This window comes from Sardina pilchardus, chromosome 4 (assembly GCF_963854185.1).
Source record: "Sardina pilchardus chromosome 4, fSarPil1.1, whole genome shotgun sequence".
NCBI lineage: Eukaryota > Metazoa > Chordata > Actinopteri > Clupeiformes > Clupeidae > Sardina > Sardina pilchardus.
The window spans coordinates 9,789,943-9,808,079 of record NC_084997.1 but is presented as its reverse complement, the minus strand read 5'-3'; the positions used below and the strand labels follow the sequence as shown (position 1 = coordinate 9,808,079).

Genomic DNA, 18,137 nt, shown 5'->3' with positions numbered 1-18,137 from the left:
ACACCAGCAAAGACCAGCAGGAGCTGGAAGAAAACCAGAAAAGACCAGCCATCAGCATATTGCTGGTCAACTGGGATGTCTAGGCAACGTGCCATTTTCTGTGTACATTTTGAGGTGGGATTTTAAAAGGATAATAATGTGAGCCCTTGCACCACCTGCTGGTTAAGATTCACTTTAGGCCTACTCTTATACTGCCTTTTTCCAGAAAAAGGTAGCACAATCCCTTTTCATACACTCAACAAAGGAAATAGTATGTTTGCGCCTCAAGTTAGCAAAGTATTAAATCTGGCTAATGGATTGTAATAGATGCTGTACCACAATGTCTTCTTATAACAAAATGGACAGATCCCTATGCACAAAAGTATATACACCAGTTTTAATAGTAATAAAAAAGAAAAACAACCTTTTATTTGAGTAACAGTTGAATGGTACACTCCATTGAATTCATCAGTACTTAGTGCAATAGAAGTCAAACACAGTAAGTGGAGGGAGTAATCTGAAGTGAGTCCTTGTTCCCATGGAGTAGTAAAGGCAAGGTAAGCAACAAGGTGGAGGGAATGGAATTTAGGCCAAAGACTTCCCTGGTTATGTCACACCTGAGTAGGGTATTCTAGTGATGAAATATGGTCCAAGCAATTGCAGTGTCAACATCTCCATTACTGGTTTTGTTGTGGAGGTGATGTTCAAATAAAACCAAAGCATTATACACACAAGAAATGTAAAGAACAAGCCTATCCACTAGTTTAATAATGTGTGCCCTAACAAAAAAGGCTGGACTGGGAATGTAGCATTTGGACGACTGATAACTAGGCAAGTCAGTTGGTCAGAGAGAGCCTGCGCAGGTAAGCCTCCCATCCTGCTTTTCTGTAGGCATCAGCAGCCTTCACCCGATCTGGAGCAGCCAGGATGCCTCGTCCAACGATGATGACATCAGAGCCCTTTTTGAGAATCACTTCTTCAGGGCTGTTGTACTGTTGTCCAAGGGAATCACCTGACATAGAGAAGCCAAACACAGGCACGTCTGATGATGTGTCACAAATGACCAAAATGACTAATTACAGTAATTTCCCTCATATAAGCTGCATTGTGTATAAGCCGCAGGACAGGGTTTTATGCAAGTTAAAAGAAACAAAACCATATTAACACCATATTAACTACTCCCCTGTATTAACCTCATAGCTGAAGAAATTTTGCAAAACCAATGTATAAGCCGCGGCTAATAGTCGGGAAATTACGGTATCTAATATTTTGATTAACAATCTATGATGCTGAAACATTACACAAATTATTCTTTATCATTTCATTACTCATAACTTCACTGGAAACGGTCTGGTTTTCAGGCATCACCTGCTGACTGCATGTGCACTCCAGGAGTCATGTGGATGAATTCTGATCTACTGCTGATCCTTGAGCCACAGATGAATCCAAACACAAAGTCAGCATGGTCCTCTGCCATTTTCACCTGTTGCAACACAGACATTTGTTACTATGCAGAAAGTGGTCAATATCTAAACAATCCTCAAGGAAAAAGCCATATATTCAAATCTCTATTAAATGCAAAGTTCATTGTTTGAGAAGGGTATGCACGCACGTCGCACGCATGTGTGTGTGTGGTTGGGGGGGGGGGGGGGGGGGCAAAGAAAGAGGGAGACAGAAGAGAGAGAGATTGTACATGACATGCTTTGCTACAGAATAATTGTATCCCTTTTGGCTGATAAGAATTAAGCCCCTGGGAACACGCTGTTCTCAGACCCTTGTATGAAAAAAAAAAAAAAAGCTTACCACAGCTTGAGTGTAAGCCCCTGTTGCTAGGGAACCTTGAGAGCTCATTTCAGCAATAAGAAGACAACCACGGCCCAGTGGCTTGCCCACTGCTTCGAGCCCCTTCACCACCCCCGAGCCTGGCACGGCATGGGCATTGATGATGTTGGACCAGGACGCAATCTGATAAAGTCCACCTGTATCAGACAGGCACACAAAACTGCACTCACAACACAACCAGTGGCAGCATACATCACACTCAAACCTTCTGCTTCCTCCCTCCTCCAATTCCAGACCATACTAACGTTGCTGAAAACTATGCTCACCTTCATACTGATGCTTGACTGTATTGCCGATATCGGCAAATTTGCGATCCTCGAAGATGAGGAAGTTGTGCTTGGCAGCTAGCTTGCTGAGCTGGCTGGTGACGTCGGGGGTGAAGTTGTGCAGGATGTCCACATGGGTCTTCAGCATGCAGATCTGCGGCCCCAGAGCATCGGCCACCTCCAGGAGCTCCTTAGCGTCCGTCACATCAGCCGAAACGCACAGGTTGCTCTGCTTCTCCTCCATCAGTTTCAGCAGCTGACTGGCCATTGGGTGGACGTGTGGGATTTGGGCCCTGGCCTCATAGCTGATGCTCTTGCATGGCTTCTTGGCTGCCGGAGAACCGTTCTCCTCTGCGGGTTTGTAGGTGCCATTTTCCTGAATGAAGGTGCGGACACTCTGGGCAACGTCCGCATCGATCCGACCGCTCTCCAGCAGCACATCCAAGAGTTTGGAGATGGAGATGACCGAATGGAGTGTGATGCCGTCCTTGGCGAGCTTGGCCCGACCTCCCTGCTCACGATCCATGAGCACGATTGCATCTGTGACTTTCAGGCCCTCCTTCTCAAGGACCTTAGCTGTCTCAAACACACTGCTGCCACTGGTCACTACGTCCTCCACGATCAGGCATGTTTCACCAGGGTGAATGGTGCCCTCGATCATGCGTCCAGTTCCTGAAACCAAGACAACAACGGAGAAAGAATTTACACACCACCGCAGTAACATTTAGCAATTCATTCACAAGAGTCAAAGAGTCATAAGTCTCTAATGCAAGTCCATTCCTGTCTGTCAATATGGAAGATCATGATGTAATACCATAATCCTTGGCCTCTTTTCTTCTAATGAGCATTGGCAAATTATTCTGCGCACAGATTATGGTGGCCAGTGGGAGTGCAGTATACGGGACACCACACACGGAATTAAAAATCACTCCCGCTTCTTTGGCACGCAGGAACAAAAGACTTGACACCTGTCAACGATAAAGGGTAGGAGGTGTTAACCAAAACAAAAAAGACTGTGAAAAGAAAGTCACTAAACTGTTACCCTATCTTGCTAAGATGATCGATCCTAAACTCGTTACAACTTGACTTGATAGCTGGCAAAACAGGGCAGTATGGAGCGTTGGCATATAACTGTTAAAAACACAAATTAGGCACATTTAGGCTAGGCCTAGGCTAAACAACGGAGCGGTGAAGTCTGTTTATCATCTATTAACATGCTGACGACATGTCTGGTTAACTGTAGCTTTCCCATTCAGTAACTCGTAACACGTGTTTGCCAGACTCACCTCATTCATGAGAGATGGATAAGAAACAATAACCCTGAGATCAAAGTAAATCGGGGACGTAATTCCACTCTTCAGTTTAAACGTCCCAAATTTGACTGCCTCGACATCGTGAAGCTTTAAAATTAAACTATCAAGACCAACGTTACTATGATCCATTTTCAAGCACCCCCAGCGAGAACTACTACAGCTGTGAATTTCTTCTTCTTGGATAATCAACAACGCTTCGTCAACTGTTCAAATAGACCTTTACCGCCACCTATTGGAAATGTGAGATAATACAGCCTCAATAAAACCAGGCTGCCTCAGTTGAGAGCTAGAAGGGCCTTCAGAGAGCACACACCTCCACTAGGTCATTGATCTATGTCAGTCAAGCTAATGATATCAGATATCAGTGATTTTATAGGCCTATGTCAACATAAACACCGTCCAACAATTGTCATAAATTGACTGTTATTATCATATATCTGTCATGAATTCCTAGTGAATAGAATAACACAGTGTCTTTGTCAAAGCTACCCTCAATTGAACTTTGAAGTGACAGTACCAGAGAACAGAAGAGTTGTCACAGTTGTCACAGACACAGACACAGTTCTTTTACATCAATGATACGACAAACTTTTATCATCATGTTAATGTTCCCCTGTTCCCCCCCCCCCCCTCCGCCTGTATTGTTCATCCTAGGTTGTCATACATTTAAACCTAAACTATTCAGATCGCCACCATACCATTACACCACTAAGTGAGACACATAAACGGCTCAGGAATCCCGACGGTGATACAGATCACTCCCAAAGTTGAATCATTTCTTCTTCTTGGGTCATGTCTGACCTTCCCTGAAAATGTCATCGAAATCCATCCATCACTTTTTGAGTTATCTTGCTAACAAACCGACAGACAGACAGAGACAGACAGACAGACAGACAGACAGACAGACAGACAGACAGACAGACAGACAGACAGACAGACAGACAGACAGACAGACAGACAAATAAATAAACATACGCCGGTCCCCGATGAAAACATAACCTCCTTGGCGGAGGTAATAAATTGAAATGTTTTTTTTTTCCCCATGCTGCTATTAGTCTGTCCAGTAACTCTTGAAACACAAGTTACACAAACATTCACATTTGTGGAATCTTTATTTTTATAAACAAGCACTGTTTATTAAACATTCAGTAACAAACAAACAGCCTGTATGATTTAAGAAAGGATATTTCCATCTGGCAAATTTTACACAGTCCTATGTACATAGCAATAACACATGAGATATAGGCTAGAAATATACAGGGCTATAACATGAACAAAACAGTTATGCAAGTTCATCATTTTGAAAAGCTTCATCATCATCATCTCCCTGCAGAAATTAACAATGCAGAAATTTGATGTCCACCTTCTTTTGTGCCACAGATTGGAATTTTAAACCATGTAAGAGCACAATTACTGGTATAACACCACCCTGACGAACACAAGTATTTAAATGTCCATTCTACTGTAGATGGTATGTTTGACATTGTAGTTTAAATTCAACATGTTCTGTTGCCTACCACTATTTTATTATTGTTGAGTCAATAGCTAGGCTACTACTCTACAGAATGGATGAAAACAATCTAGTAATCAGTCAAGATCATTGTGTATCATTCTACACTCAACTCCAAAACATTCTTGTGTTGAGCTAGCAAATAAATAGTTAGATTTAAATGAAAAAAAAAACAATGACCATTCTTAATGCACAATATCATCTTGTTGCTATGACAAGTAATTGTCTTTGATCACAATTTACTATTAGCCTAATGTAAACAGTCCCTGTTTAATGTGAGTGTAATGTGGAGCAATGGATGAATAAACACAAATGCTTCACTTCACATCTTAAAGCTTGAATTATCTGTTAACTTTCAGAATACAATCGGATCATGTCATCATTCTAACATATCTGTAAATACGTCATAATAATTCTACCAATCGATCAGATAACTCTAAAGTATTAAGCTATATAAACATGAATTTGCAGCAGAAGATGTGTAAAAAAATGATATTTTAAAAATTATAATAACTTGTCTGCATAAAGAATGAAGCAAATACATTATTTTCACATCAGAGGCACAGCTACAACTGTTACAAAACAAATAAATAGTATTAAGGCTTGGACTTTTCCCAGTCAGATTTTACAAGGACTCCACTGGGTCGTGTATCAGCATTGTTTTTCACAAACGAGTGAAATGTGGAATGATCTAAGGACACCAGGTGAGCTCTGATGGTCTTTAAATTTAGTAACTTTTTGTATTTGAACCAGATGCATACATTTAAATATATAACTATAAAGGTTGTCATGATGTACATAGCTGAACAAGTAACCAGTTCCCACCAGACTATGATTTGTTTTGAAGACAGAAACGTATAACCAGCAACAATAATCCTTTCAAAGGCAAAGCTAAAAAATAGCAGAATCATTGCATCCAAAACTGCTCATTTAAATACTGTTGAAGAATACAGGAACAATAACTACAACAACAACAGATGTAGTCTTTAGTTCAGTTCCGAGTCGTAGCGTTGATACACGTTTGAAACAGTCAAATGAAAAGATGGTGCTTGGCCATAGTGACCCTCTGGCATGGTGTAGTTAGTACAGTCAGAACAGTAATATAGTATTATACACTAACCAGTCAGTTACACTAGTTACATTCGTATTGTTATCGCAAGTGGACTGGACCAATGTGAAAATAGCAGGTAAACTGTATGCACTGTACATTTTATTTCATTCAAAGTCCAAAGTGCTAAGTACTTCTTTCTGATGCACATATTATAGTTTGACCACAGATTCCACAGATATTGTACATTTGTTCTGTTGTTCGTCTTTGTCTGCAATTGGAATAGATGAGTGAAATTTAAACCAAATGGTAACAGATCAGTTGAAGTTTGTTTCTGTGGCCTTATGTGAACCTATGCGGTTCTTTAAGTGCACTGGAGTTTTTCGGTCCATAGAAGTCACGTTTCAGAGCATGTTGTGATTACTACCATGATCCCGTATGGAGGACACAATCAGTACATGGAGAGCACATCTGAGTGCCACAGAGACCACGGAGTACGACCCCTCCGTAGGCGTGTGCATTCTCATAAGGTATGGCCCATGCTGCTCGTCACCAGGCCCTTGATGTTGGTGACCGGGCGCACGTCGTGCAGTTGCCGGCGGCGGTCTATGAAGGACGCCAGCCTGGCGGTGTCCAGCGGGGTCTTGGAGTAGTCTCCGCTGTGGGCGCCCACCCAGGGGTGCTGCAGGCAGAACGCGGCCGTGGGCCGCTTGCGCGGGTCCTGCTGGAGCGTGGACGTGATGAAGTCGCGGGCGGGCTGGCTGACGCCGCAGAAGTACTCCTCCGGGAAGCAGAAGTCCAGCTTGCAGATGTTCACGCAGGTCTCCTCCAGGCTCTCGTCCAGGAACGGGGAGACTCCGCTCAGCATGACGTAGGCCAGCACGCCGACGCTCCACACGTCCGAGGTGAGGGACACCGGCGTGCCCTGGATCAACTCCGGGGCGGAGAACTCCGGGTTTCCAAGGAGGAGATGTACGTAGCGGTGACCGGAGACTTGAATGGCGTCTCCGAAATCAATGAGCTTCACACACGGAACTGGCACATGGAGATCCACCAGGAGATTCTCAGGCTACAGAAATGACAAAAAGACAGTGAGATAGGACTCATATATGGGATGTATAATGTATCATGTGCCAACTGGAAACATCTTTGTCGCATCAACCCACCTTTAGGTCAAGGTGAGCAACTCTACAGGTGTGCAAATGCTGCAAGGCCTCTAAGGTGTCCTTCACAAAATACGCCACCTTCTCCTCCATCAGTTCATCATGAGCCACTAGGTAGTCAAAAAGCCTCCCATCCTCCAAGCTACAGAAAGACAAACAAAAAAAATGTAACCACAATGTAAACCTGACAACTTGCAGCTCACAGCCCTGTGTCTAACGATGTGGAGAACTTACAGCTCCAGGACCAGAACATAAGCAGACGCGGTCTCGTAGGTGTCAGTGAGGGCCACCAGCTGTGGGTGCTGGACGTGCTTGAGGATGTCCGCCTCGTGGGCCACCTGCTCCTTCTTCTGCATCTTCTTATTGACAAACTTCACGGCCACCTCCTTCTTGGTGGCCTTGTTGAGGCACTTCTTCACCACAGAGAATCGGCCCCTGCAATCAGAGGGGAGAGTAATGGTGTTCAGTGTCACCTCCTGAATAAGTATGCAAGTCACATGAACTGAAGAGAATAAATTTATTTAGAACCTACCTCCCGATTTCAGATATTTCCGTGAAAGCTGACTCAAAATGATCTTTCCACTGAATCCCCATTCCGTCATATGTAGAGGCTTAAAGACAATCATAAAAAACGTTAAGTGGTTCACATTTCACTAAGAATATGTCAGTGACTCTCTCCTCCCAAACACACACACACACACACACACACACACACACAGAATGTGACTCACGTCCACTGGGAAGGGTGACCATGTTGGAGGGCTCACTGGGTGGACTGACTCCCCACGGGTTGCTGGCACTAACCCGAAACTGGTAGTGCCCACCGGGGATCAGGTCTTCAATTTTCACACACACATCCGATGTGGATACCGACTGCAGCCAAACCAGCGAGTCTACGAGATCAGGAGCACAGGCACGGTCCATTAACCTCGCAATAGGCTTATAATGGAGTGAGCTGGGATAAAGCCGTTTGGTGAAGCATGTTTGATATAAACAGCAGATGTGCTGCATTCTTACCCTCTTGACGGTACTCCACGGTGTAACTGGACACGGCGCAGTTTCCCGAGCTGGCTGGAGGAAGCCAGTGGACGATCACCGAAGAGCTGCTCGCCTCTTGGGCCACTGGCCGAGCAGGGGCTGATGGGATACCTACGAAATAAGACGAACGCGTCACTTGTTATTGATCCTTTCCACTTCGACATGTCTACTGACCATGTGTTACCCTCCCTCTTCCTCTGGCCCTTCCTTACCCTGGACTTTAATGGAGGCAGAGGACGAGGCGGTGCCGTGGTCGTTGACAGCCACACAGGTATAAATCCCAGTGTCTTGGGGCAACAGGTTACAGATCTTCAGCAGAATGTCCCCCGTGTCCCTGCAGGTGAACAGAATGGCACATTATCAGAGCTGCTGCTTGGTGGGGAGACTGAACAGTAGCTGTGGCATCTCAAGAGCTCTTGACGAGAGTCCTCCATCGGACACGCTGAGATCTCCTCCTGCCTAACACTGCAGGCCACTTTGCTCATCCAAAAAGGACACCGTATGATTAAAACTGGCTTTGTTTTACAAAGTGCACATCAAACTATTTCCCTGTTACCAGAACATGAAAACGTCAAAAACGCACCCCTTCAAACAGAATGGCGCTTTTATCTGACATCAAACCCACATGCTCTAAGATCTCAGTGGTATTGCAGCAGATATCATCCCAGAATCTCGGAAACCTCTCGTGTCAGAGAGCAGTGAAGGAGTCTATTGAATCTCCAAGGCATGTGACAGCTGGGCCCTCCCTTGACTGTGGCCAAAGTAAGCTGTGATGTAACCCTGAGATTTCACAGCTGACTTCTCGTGAGGCACTGACCTGGCCCTGGTTCCCACAGGATTAAAACAGCATGGTGAGAACCCTCCAGATCCTGGCTCTCTCGGCGCCTGCTGCCCTACCTGCTCCTACAGAACATACTTTCATACCACCCAGGGTCCCAGACAGGAAATCTGTCTCTCTTAATCTTAATGCCTGTTCAAAATGTTTCAGTACATCAAATTCTAATATTTGAGTCTGAACTGATTTTGTTTGTCCAGTTCACATCAAGCATATTTACTGGATGGGCACAGGACTGTTTGTGTGCATGCAAACGGTCATCTGCTTTTTTGGATAGTGTCATCAGTCATTCAGCTTTGACACATAAATGTACCTGATGTTTATTGTGAATCGACTGCTGTTCACTATTAGACTCTGATCCGGTCCCTTCAGAGTGATCTTTGGCTTGGGCCGCCCACAGACCTTGCAGCACAAGACCACCGTCTCCCCAAACGCACACGTCACGTCGGCCAGAGGGATCAGGAACTCTGGAGCAACTTTTGGACAAAATCAGGACACAACAGATTTGCATTTTGTCTGCGGTTTCACTTTGGTTCATAGCAGCGTAAACCGTTATTTATTCAACCGTTTATTTGGGAATTTGGGACGTGATGACAACACTCCCACAAACAAAAGCCTAATTTGAGCGCCCAGGATTGTTCATTACATGAGTTCTTACCTTCTTGAATAAAGTTGGGGTTCAGTAGCTGCAAAGCAAATAAATTATAGTTAAAACAAACTTATCTAAAGGTAGATGCCAAGGTCGTCAGACTGATATTTGTACTCCAGTCACACTGATGGTTAATTATATGACTTGACCACTAAGGGGCACTATTCTCACATCGAGAAAACAGAGATTATGATGAACTGAAACCTCAGTTTCTCAGGCTGACAGGTGTGTGTGTGTGTGTGTGTGTGTGTGTGTGTGTGTGTGTGGTAAACTAAATCCTTTGTCAAAATCGCAAGACTAGTCTTTTGACAGTGATTTGAGACCACAATCTGTGTACCACACGGCAACACCACACTCACCCAACCGTGAACGATTCACAAGCAGAAATTAGTTGCACAGATTTGGAGAAGCATTTGTGTGAGTGATAACACAGTAGCATAAAAGTATACATGCATAACCTAAAACATAATGCATAAACAATCCTAATCAATCCAAATCTTTAGATTAGTGATTCAAACTAAATAAACAAAAGCAAAAATACATTAGGACAACAGAAAAGCAAAAAGAAAGAACAACAACAACAAAAAATAATACTTTTTTAAAAATATTAGTAAACAACAAAAATTCTTGAAATAAAATCATAAAGGCTACAAACCCATTACCAAGAGAAGTAGCTTCATGTCCATCGCACAGTCCTAAAATACTAGACATGATGAGCTATAGGCTACTGAAACACTACAGCACACACACACACTGCTAGGGGCTGCATGCACAGTGGACTTTATTTCAGTACTACCTCCATGCTAGTTTTGGGGTCTAGCTCGTCATCGCAATCTGACTCCTCTGAGCTGTTTGCCTCCTGTGGTGCGGGAGGAGAGAGAGGAGGGTTAGACAGGTGAGCAGGCCTCCTCCTGTCCTTACCACAGGCACGTGCCAGCTGGAGACATGGGTGACGTGAGAGCACACGGCTTGCATAGGACACAGACATGGTGTTTAGTGCTGGTTTTCCGTGACGCAGGTAGTTGAAGGACAGCATCCAGCAATTGGCACACTGGGAACAATACTACTACACATCGCATCTCTGATGGTAGTATTTTTTTTTGTTAGACACATTCAGGATATGAAATTGAGTTAGCAATTAGTTTACAAACAACTAAACATTCCTAAATGTTGTATGTAGTGTAATATACTGTAGCTGATGATATCAGTACTCATCAGGAGGTGAGGGCGTACCTGTTTATACACTAATTGACAGATTACTGTTTGTATTAGAAAACCACAATGATGATATATCAACAGTGTAATGTGATAAATGGAACCAGTCTTTGACCTGAACATTTTGTCCTTATATAATTTTGTCCTTGAGACCACATTACTCAACACATTTGTTGACGAACATCAGGGTAAGGAGTGTGAATGGTCATGTATGGTCATGTTAAATGGTGTAGGATAAAATTTGACTGGTCGGTAAGACTGATGTCAGGGTGACATTGTACATGTAGCTGTTAGTTTAGTTGAAATATTATTACCATATCTAATTTTATGGACATACATGATGCTTTCAGTAAAGACTGAGGACATGCACCAACACCTTTTCAGAGCTCATAGAAGGTTGCAAACGCACAAACCCTAAATATCACAACTTTAAAACCATGCAGGACACATGTGTTGAGTCTGCTCAACCTTGGAAGGGTGATTGGACCAGCTTCTCATACTTGGATTAAGCCTAATCCTAGACTAAATACTTACTTTCAATTGAAGTTCTCTTTTAGTCTAGGGCTGGGCTTAATCTATGTAGGCCCTATGGGAAACCAGCCCAAAGTGTCCTAAACACGTTTACCTAAAATGTATTTTTGAACTATTTCACAACAGTGAGGCAGGATAATAATCTCATAACACATCACTTAGAACGTCTTGTGCCTACGGAGGTGCTGTGAGTTGTAGTGGTGCTGCAGCTGTACGGTTAGTGCCCAGACAGGGGGTTCGAGCGTGAGACAGGTGCGCACACACAGGTGAGGGGCAGCAGGCATTCAGGGGCCTCCGCCGCCCGCTTACTCACTTTCACTGCCACCGCCACCTTGGCGCTCAGTATCTCCTTGGGCTTCCGAGGAAGTCCGTTCTCAAGCTTGGCTTCACTTTTGCCAGCACTGCTATCCTGCTCTGCCCGCTTTCTCGTGCGCAGGGTATTCCATGACAGAGACTTCCTGTTGTGCCAAAAGATGCAATGGTCAAAGCAGGTACATCACGTCAGGGGTGGGGAGGAGAAGAAGATAGGTCACCAAACTTTATTGAGAAAATATCACAGGTATCCCTTCAGCAATATATAACGTTGCCTACAGATTCCAAAAGAAAGGCTGTTATGTTATGTACCAAAATACTGACTGTCACATCACATGGGCTACCTCCAGGGATCATTTCTGGCGTTCAACTTCCCTCGGCATATAACAACGATAATCATTACCATAATAGTCTTACACCATGGTGGATACATTATTTGTGTCAAAGCAACTTGGGTTTCAAAGACCCCTATAATGACTTTACTTCATTAGGATGAACAGGCACTGAACAACAGATGTCAGATTCAATAGGTAGCTGCTTTGAGCACAAATGTAATCTGCTTCGGACCAGCAGGGTTAGTACAAAATAAGAAAAACAGTAGACTACAACAAAACATGAAAAATGGAATCATAATAACAAAATCATAAGAAAGTGCAAAAAACGTATAGTGCTCCTCAAACATATTTGTTTAATTCAATAGATTGTCAAAGATAGTACCAGCACTAAACCTTTCTTTTAAATGGTCAGATTTAGATTCATTCATATCAATGGAGGCCTACAGTACATGGCCATCTGAGGAGAATAAATAGGCTACCGAATCATAATAATCTTTCCGATTTATGGAAGCAAATTCCATAATATCTGAATTTCACTGACTGATAATTTGATTAATCGTTGGGATAGTTTGGATTCATAATGGGGACTCCAATCCATTTTGACTGATGGTAATAGGATGGTAAATGCTGTTTGACCGCATCTGTGCAGTTTCTTTTCCAGTACACACCATGTAATTGAGAGCCCCCTAAAGCAAAACATAACGCTTAATTTTCTTGGCTTTGTTAAGTCATGCTCATGTCAAAATTTTATTTTACATATTTAAAATAATACATTTAAAATTATTAGTTACACTACAAGTACAATGCTGAACATTGTGACTATAATTATATTGCACAACCTGACTTCATTAATATGGATCCTTTTAAATAGTGCAAAAGACTTTATACAGGAATGTACGGAAAGAGTATCAGTAAACAAATGAGGACTATTTACAGTAATCGGCCAACATATCAGGGAACCAATCAAATCAAAATAAAACTGAAATCAAGTTCTCAAAAATAACATTAAAACAACAAAAACCCAATCTGTACAAATTGCCACAGACAATAACATAAACTTTCTCCACTTGGAGAAATAGACCTCAGTCCATCAAAAGGCCTTTTTTTTTTTTTTTCAAAATTCACAACGAAAACATAATGGTGTTAGAAACAGAAATAAATGTCCAGACCAGTGAGTTCCACATTGATGTAAGATTCTCTCAGTTCATCTTCTTTCTAAGAAAACGAGATACCTCTAAAGTTCATTTGCTCCTGTCCCAGTCTTTCTGCAATGACTTTGATTCTTTTTTTACTACTCAACAAAAAAAGAAAAAAAAAATAACGCCCACAGAAAGTAACACGGATTTAGCCTTCGCCTTTCGTCCCACATTTCCGAGTTAGTTCCGATAAAAAGGCGGGTAGATCCCTGCACCTCTGGCAACTGACTCTACCAGCCAGTCAGAGTTCCAGTGGAGGGGGGGGATTGTGGCTGTGCGACACTTACTTGATATTCCCATCAGCACTGTCTAGGAGTGTTTTACTGAGGGGGCCCAGGATGTGGCCGGGCAGCCAGCCCTCGGCGGCGGGCGACTGGCTGTTGGCCGCCCGGAACACCAGGTACATGTTCTGCTGGTTGGTGGCCATCACCTGGACCGTCTCGCCCTGGCTCACGCAGATCTCGTTCTCCTTCAGTGCACTGTAGTCCTGCATGACCATCATGGTGGAGGAGACGCCGTTAACGGCGCCGTGCTGCTGCGCCAGTGTGGAAGACAGACAGGAACATACACACACACACACACGCATACACAAGCAGAACAAACGTACCAAAGTTACAGGAGAACATACTAGGTTTCAGAGGTAATTGAAATGAAAATGAAAACAAAAAATGTTTAACTTGAGAGTAGTGCTAAAGTAGCGTTAAAGTAGTGTTAAATAATTGACTGCAGACTGGTACAAAGCACTGATAGCATTTAATGAGAAATGGCTACTGTGCATATCTGGTGTAACTGCGGCGTTTTGACGCCACAGTTTTCTGAAGAACGTCAACAGACTGGTGTCCTGTTGAGGAGGAAAACTAGGCCAGCAAACAGACTAATAATAGCCTCGTACTTGAGCGCTGCTCTCATTCGGCAGAGCAACTGTGAGTTTTGACAGAGCGCGATTTTACGAGGGCTTAAATTGTCATTAAGAGCGCGATTTTACGAGGGCTTAATGACAATTTAAGGGAAGGCTCATGAAGCCATTCCGAGACTCACCCGAGTGGGGTCGAAGCAGGGGCTGCCGTTGGAGGTAGACGTATTGGGGGTGGAGGTTCTTCCCGAGAGAGGGGGCTTCTCCATCCCGACCGAGGTGGTGGAGTTGGGTCGGCCGGGCTGCTGGGATGGACGGTTGGCCGACGAGTTTCTGTTCAGGGAGTGAGACCCACCTTTCTCCTTCTGGTACTCGATCGGGGACTGGAGCGCTGTGAGGACAGTTGGAAAGTGCACGGATGAGTCGGAGAGATGGACACGACCCAAAAGAGCCAGACAACACACAAGAGCTCCGTCGTATAATGTTTGCAATTACTGTCTATAAATGTGTGTGCGGAAGATGTGACGTATTAGCCATTTTGAATAAAAGTATCATACTGTACAGTATTTGATGGCCATTCTCACCTGATAGAAAGTTGCTCTGGGCATCGAGGAGGTCTGTGATGTGCTGGACCCAGACCTGCTTGATGTCCACATTGGCAGCCTGGAGCGTGAAGCGCTCCGAAGACCCGCGACTGGTCAGCACAAACTTACAGGGGTCATTGTCAACATGCTCCTCCAGTCCCAAGTAGCACACCTGCTCAGAGAGACACACATGCTTACGTTACTGAGGAGAACCAGCCATGTTCATTTCAAAGAACAGAGCAGTCGAAATGTTTGAAGTTCAACTGTGGCTTCAGTGTGGTCCCTCACCTTGATGCTCTTCTTGAACTGGTAGCCAGGGGTGGACGAGCCTTTGCGGAGAAGCTCGCTGAAGATGACGATCTGCTCAAAGAGGAAGACCCTCCGCTCCTTGCTGCGCGACAGGACGCCCGAGTCTTGCTCCGTCACGAAGAACGTCTCCTGCTGCAGGAGCTTGCCCTGGCTCGTCAGCTTCCCCTGAAACAGCATAGCACACCACACTGTAAAGCACGACCATCTCCTTCCCTCTCCCCCCTGGACTACACAGCTCATTACATTAGCATGATTATGCATGCCATGACCGGCCTGTGAATTCCTCCTGTGAGTTACATTCACCAGGTGCTCGGCGATGAAGAGCGTGAGCTACTCTTCACAGATTCCAGAAAAAAAACACACATGAAAAGCCTCGCATCCATTGAATGCATTATCATTATTAATAACAACAACTTGTCCTTCAGTCTGTCAGCAGCAGAGCATTAAGGGGCAGCCAGGCTGTCATCGGTGTGTGTGTGTGTGTCAACACCCGTGTAGATGACCGCGAGGTCCGGCCCCCTCGTCTCTCTCCACACTCGCTCATAAAACTCGCCGCGCGCTCGTCCAGTAGGTCACAGCGCAGGCAAACAACTGGGCCCTAATCTCCACCCAATTACCCCGGGCATGGAGAATGTGCCCTTATCTCCAGAGTCAGAGATTTAATATACCTCCAGTGTAATGGAAATGGAGGTCCGTAATGGAGGTCACTAAGCTCATGGAAGAACAAACGTGGACTGGCCGTCAGCGTGTGAGTGGACATGTCCAGTCTCTCGTCAGCACCTCTATTAACTTGACTTGTCTCAGTTTTGTAAAAAGAAATCATTCAGAGGGACGTTTTTTAAAAAAGATTATTCAGAGGGGTCATTTTTTGATAAATTCGTGTATTTTGCACGTTGTTTGCTCTCAAATATTTGCTCACTACTAGCTTATCTAAACAGAATAGCACACACATGCAACAGGGCCAAATGTACCTCGTAGCCTTGCAGCCTGCCCAAGTTCATCATGTCATTGCACAGCTTCGGTACTTGAGACATCAAGCCAACAGCTTTCTGCAAAACAACAAAATTGAACACACCTTGAGCATTGGCAAGAATTTGAACATAGTGCTGTGCTGTTTTTAACATTTTCAGACATTGTGCTTTGAGGCTGGTACCTCAATATGTTCACAGTCCAGTCCTGCCTTGGTGCTGTACTTCAAGAAGTCCTACAGGCAAACGAAATGAAACAACATAATATATCCCTCACTTGTGTTGACTTGCACATTGAAAATGAAATGTTTGATTGTATTTTGGTCCTCCTACCTTGAGAAGCAGTTGATATTTTGTGATTCTCTGGATAGGCTTGATCAGAAAATCACTGATTGAGAGTCTAGAGGTGATGTCTTGCTGTATAGCCTGTAGAGACGGAAAAAGGGTTGTAAGAATTGTCACCTGATTTGCTGTTTGGTTTTATAGAATAAAATGATAGCAATAGAACATACTGTATATTATACATACCTCAAAGAAAGTGTCATATTCAGCAACAATGAATTCCGACTTGGGTTTGTTCTGACAGTAGACAACATACATATGTAGTCTCCTTTCCTATGAGCACATGATTAACATCACCGTGAGTAAACAATGGCAGGGACAATGTGTTTACACAGTCAGAAATCTCCAAAAATCAAAAGCTCCAAACGTACGTGTTTGATAAACAGCTCTGGTAGGTGTTCATTGTCCTCCAGACATTTCTCCAGTTCACCCACAAAGAAGCTATGAGACACAAGACACCAGGGACAGTATGAACATACGGGTCAGCTCCACTGGTTTACTCTGCTGGACGTATACAGCAACCTAAACAAGATTTGAAGTGACCGCTTCGAGAGACCACTTACTCTCTGTGCCAGTCATAGATTTGATGAATGTTCCCAAAGACGATCTTGTCTTTCCCCTTCATATCTTCAGGGATCCCCTTCTCCTCTATTGTCTTCATGAAGCCCTGCGCAGGACAACAGACGAACCACATTAATGACACGTGAGAAATGGCCACTCAACACTTCTCATCATGAGAACACAGAGCCTCAGATCATAATCTCCCATCAACCACAAACAGAGTTGTGAGACGTGCGAGACGTGTGAGGTGTGTGAGGGCCTGTGCCGGCGGCGTTGTTTATGGCCCTCACGGTTACATCACCAGGCCTCCATGTCTCGGGTCGGAATCACATGTGGGCAATCGCATGCAAATAGGAGAGTGCCATGGAGAAGGATGTTTATGAAGTGAGAGATCCGCTCGGTGGAGAGGCAGCAGACACTGATGCAAATTAAATTACTGTTTTACAGGAACGACAGGGTTAGTGTGCCATGGCGATCACACACAGGATACCTTAAGGCAAAATAAGGCAAATGCTGTAACTCACCTCAACCACGATACCCAAGTCTTTGACATAGTCCTTCTCTGTCTGTATTAGCTCATTTAGGACAAACCTGTAAAGAAACCATTACAGTAAGCCCATATTCCTATTCATGAACATTACAGACGTCAATTATTTAATGCTTCATATGGATGAGATATACATATCAACAACTTTCCATAATGTAATATGACTGACTGCTGACTATCCATGAAAGAGTGTGTGCCTTATCACGAGTGTCAAATCATTTGCATAGAATAACATAGTTGTTATTCTAGTATTCTAGTTGTAAAATACTAGAGTTTTAGATCTACTAGAACTATCTACTCTTCTAATACTAGTGATCTAGACCAGAAAAGGAGACACATGGGTGTCTATGGTCTATGCCAGTAGATGACATAAAAGAAGGCATTGTCTGAATTCCAATAGAAGTGAGGTGGGTTCTCTTACATGCGGCCCCGCATGGCTTTGGCCTTCTGCTCCAGCTCAGGGTTGCGTGGCGGAGTCGTGGTGGGCTGCTCAGGGGCGCTCATCGCGCTGAACCCTGGGTAGGCGCCTGGCTCCAGAGTCTATCACCACACACACACACACACACACACACACACACACACAACAGATGAAGCTTATCCGCAAGCAAGGTGGGCTGGATATGGCTCAAATACCCCAACTAGGGAGCCTGCTACTTGTGTCCTATGTGAAGTCAACACAGTGGCAAATGGGCCAGTACATCTTGTTTAAAGATAACAAATCAACAGGACTTTAGAGTGTTG

At 44.1% G+C, this 18,137-nt stretch overlaps 2 protein-coding genes across 3 annotated transcripts; both read right to left on the bottom strand.

The window, feature by feature from the left end:
- Positions 1 to 362: 362 nt before the first annotated feature.
- On the bottom strand, positions 363 to 3,567 carry umps (uridine monophosphate synthetase). The gene is made up of 6 exons (XM_062534053.1): positions 3,374 to 3,567; positions 2,902 to 3,055; positions 2,088 to 2,759; positions 1,783 to 1,958; positions 1,348 to 1,462; positions 363 to 991 (listed from the first exon to the last, which is right to left on the bottom strand). Exons 1-6 carry the CDS (start codon positions 3,527 to 3,529, stop codon positions 816 to 818), a joined length of 1,449 nt encoding a protein of 482 aa, XP_062390037.1. The 5' UTR covers positions 3,530 to 3,567; the 3' UTR covers positions 363 to 815.
- A 926-nt stretch (positions 3,568 to 4,493) lies between these two features.
- LOC134078258 (kalirin-like) lies at positions 4,494 to 17,936 on the bottom strand (the record flags this gene model as incomplete). 2 transcript variants are annotated; one of them, XM_062534051.1, is given in 23 exon segments in its annotated part: positions 4,494 to 7,027; positions 7,125 to 7,263; positions 7,356 to 7,556; positions 7,654 to 7,732; positions 7,853 to 8,014; positions 8,139 to 8,270; positions 8,372 to 8,493; positions 9,308 to 9,470; positions 9,653 to 9,680; positions 10,440 to 10,502; positions 11,703 to 11,847; positions 13,520 to 13,767; positions 14,271 to 14,476; positions 14,670 to 14,841; positions 14,958 to 15,143; positions 15,950 to 16,027; positions 16,132 to 16,182; positions 16,280 to 16,372; positions 16,475 to 16,561; positions 16,660 to 16,729; positions 16,852 to 16,955; positions 17,374 to 17,440; positions 17,818 to 17,936. In XM_062534051.1, coding segments are annotated over 23 exon segments (3,261 nt in total), but the record flags the coding sequence as incomplete, so codon positions are not given.
- Between the last annotated feature and the right edge of the window lie 201 nt (positions 17,937 to 18,137).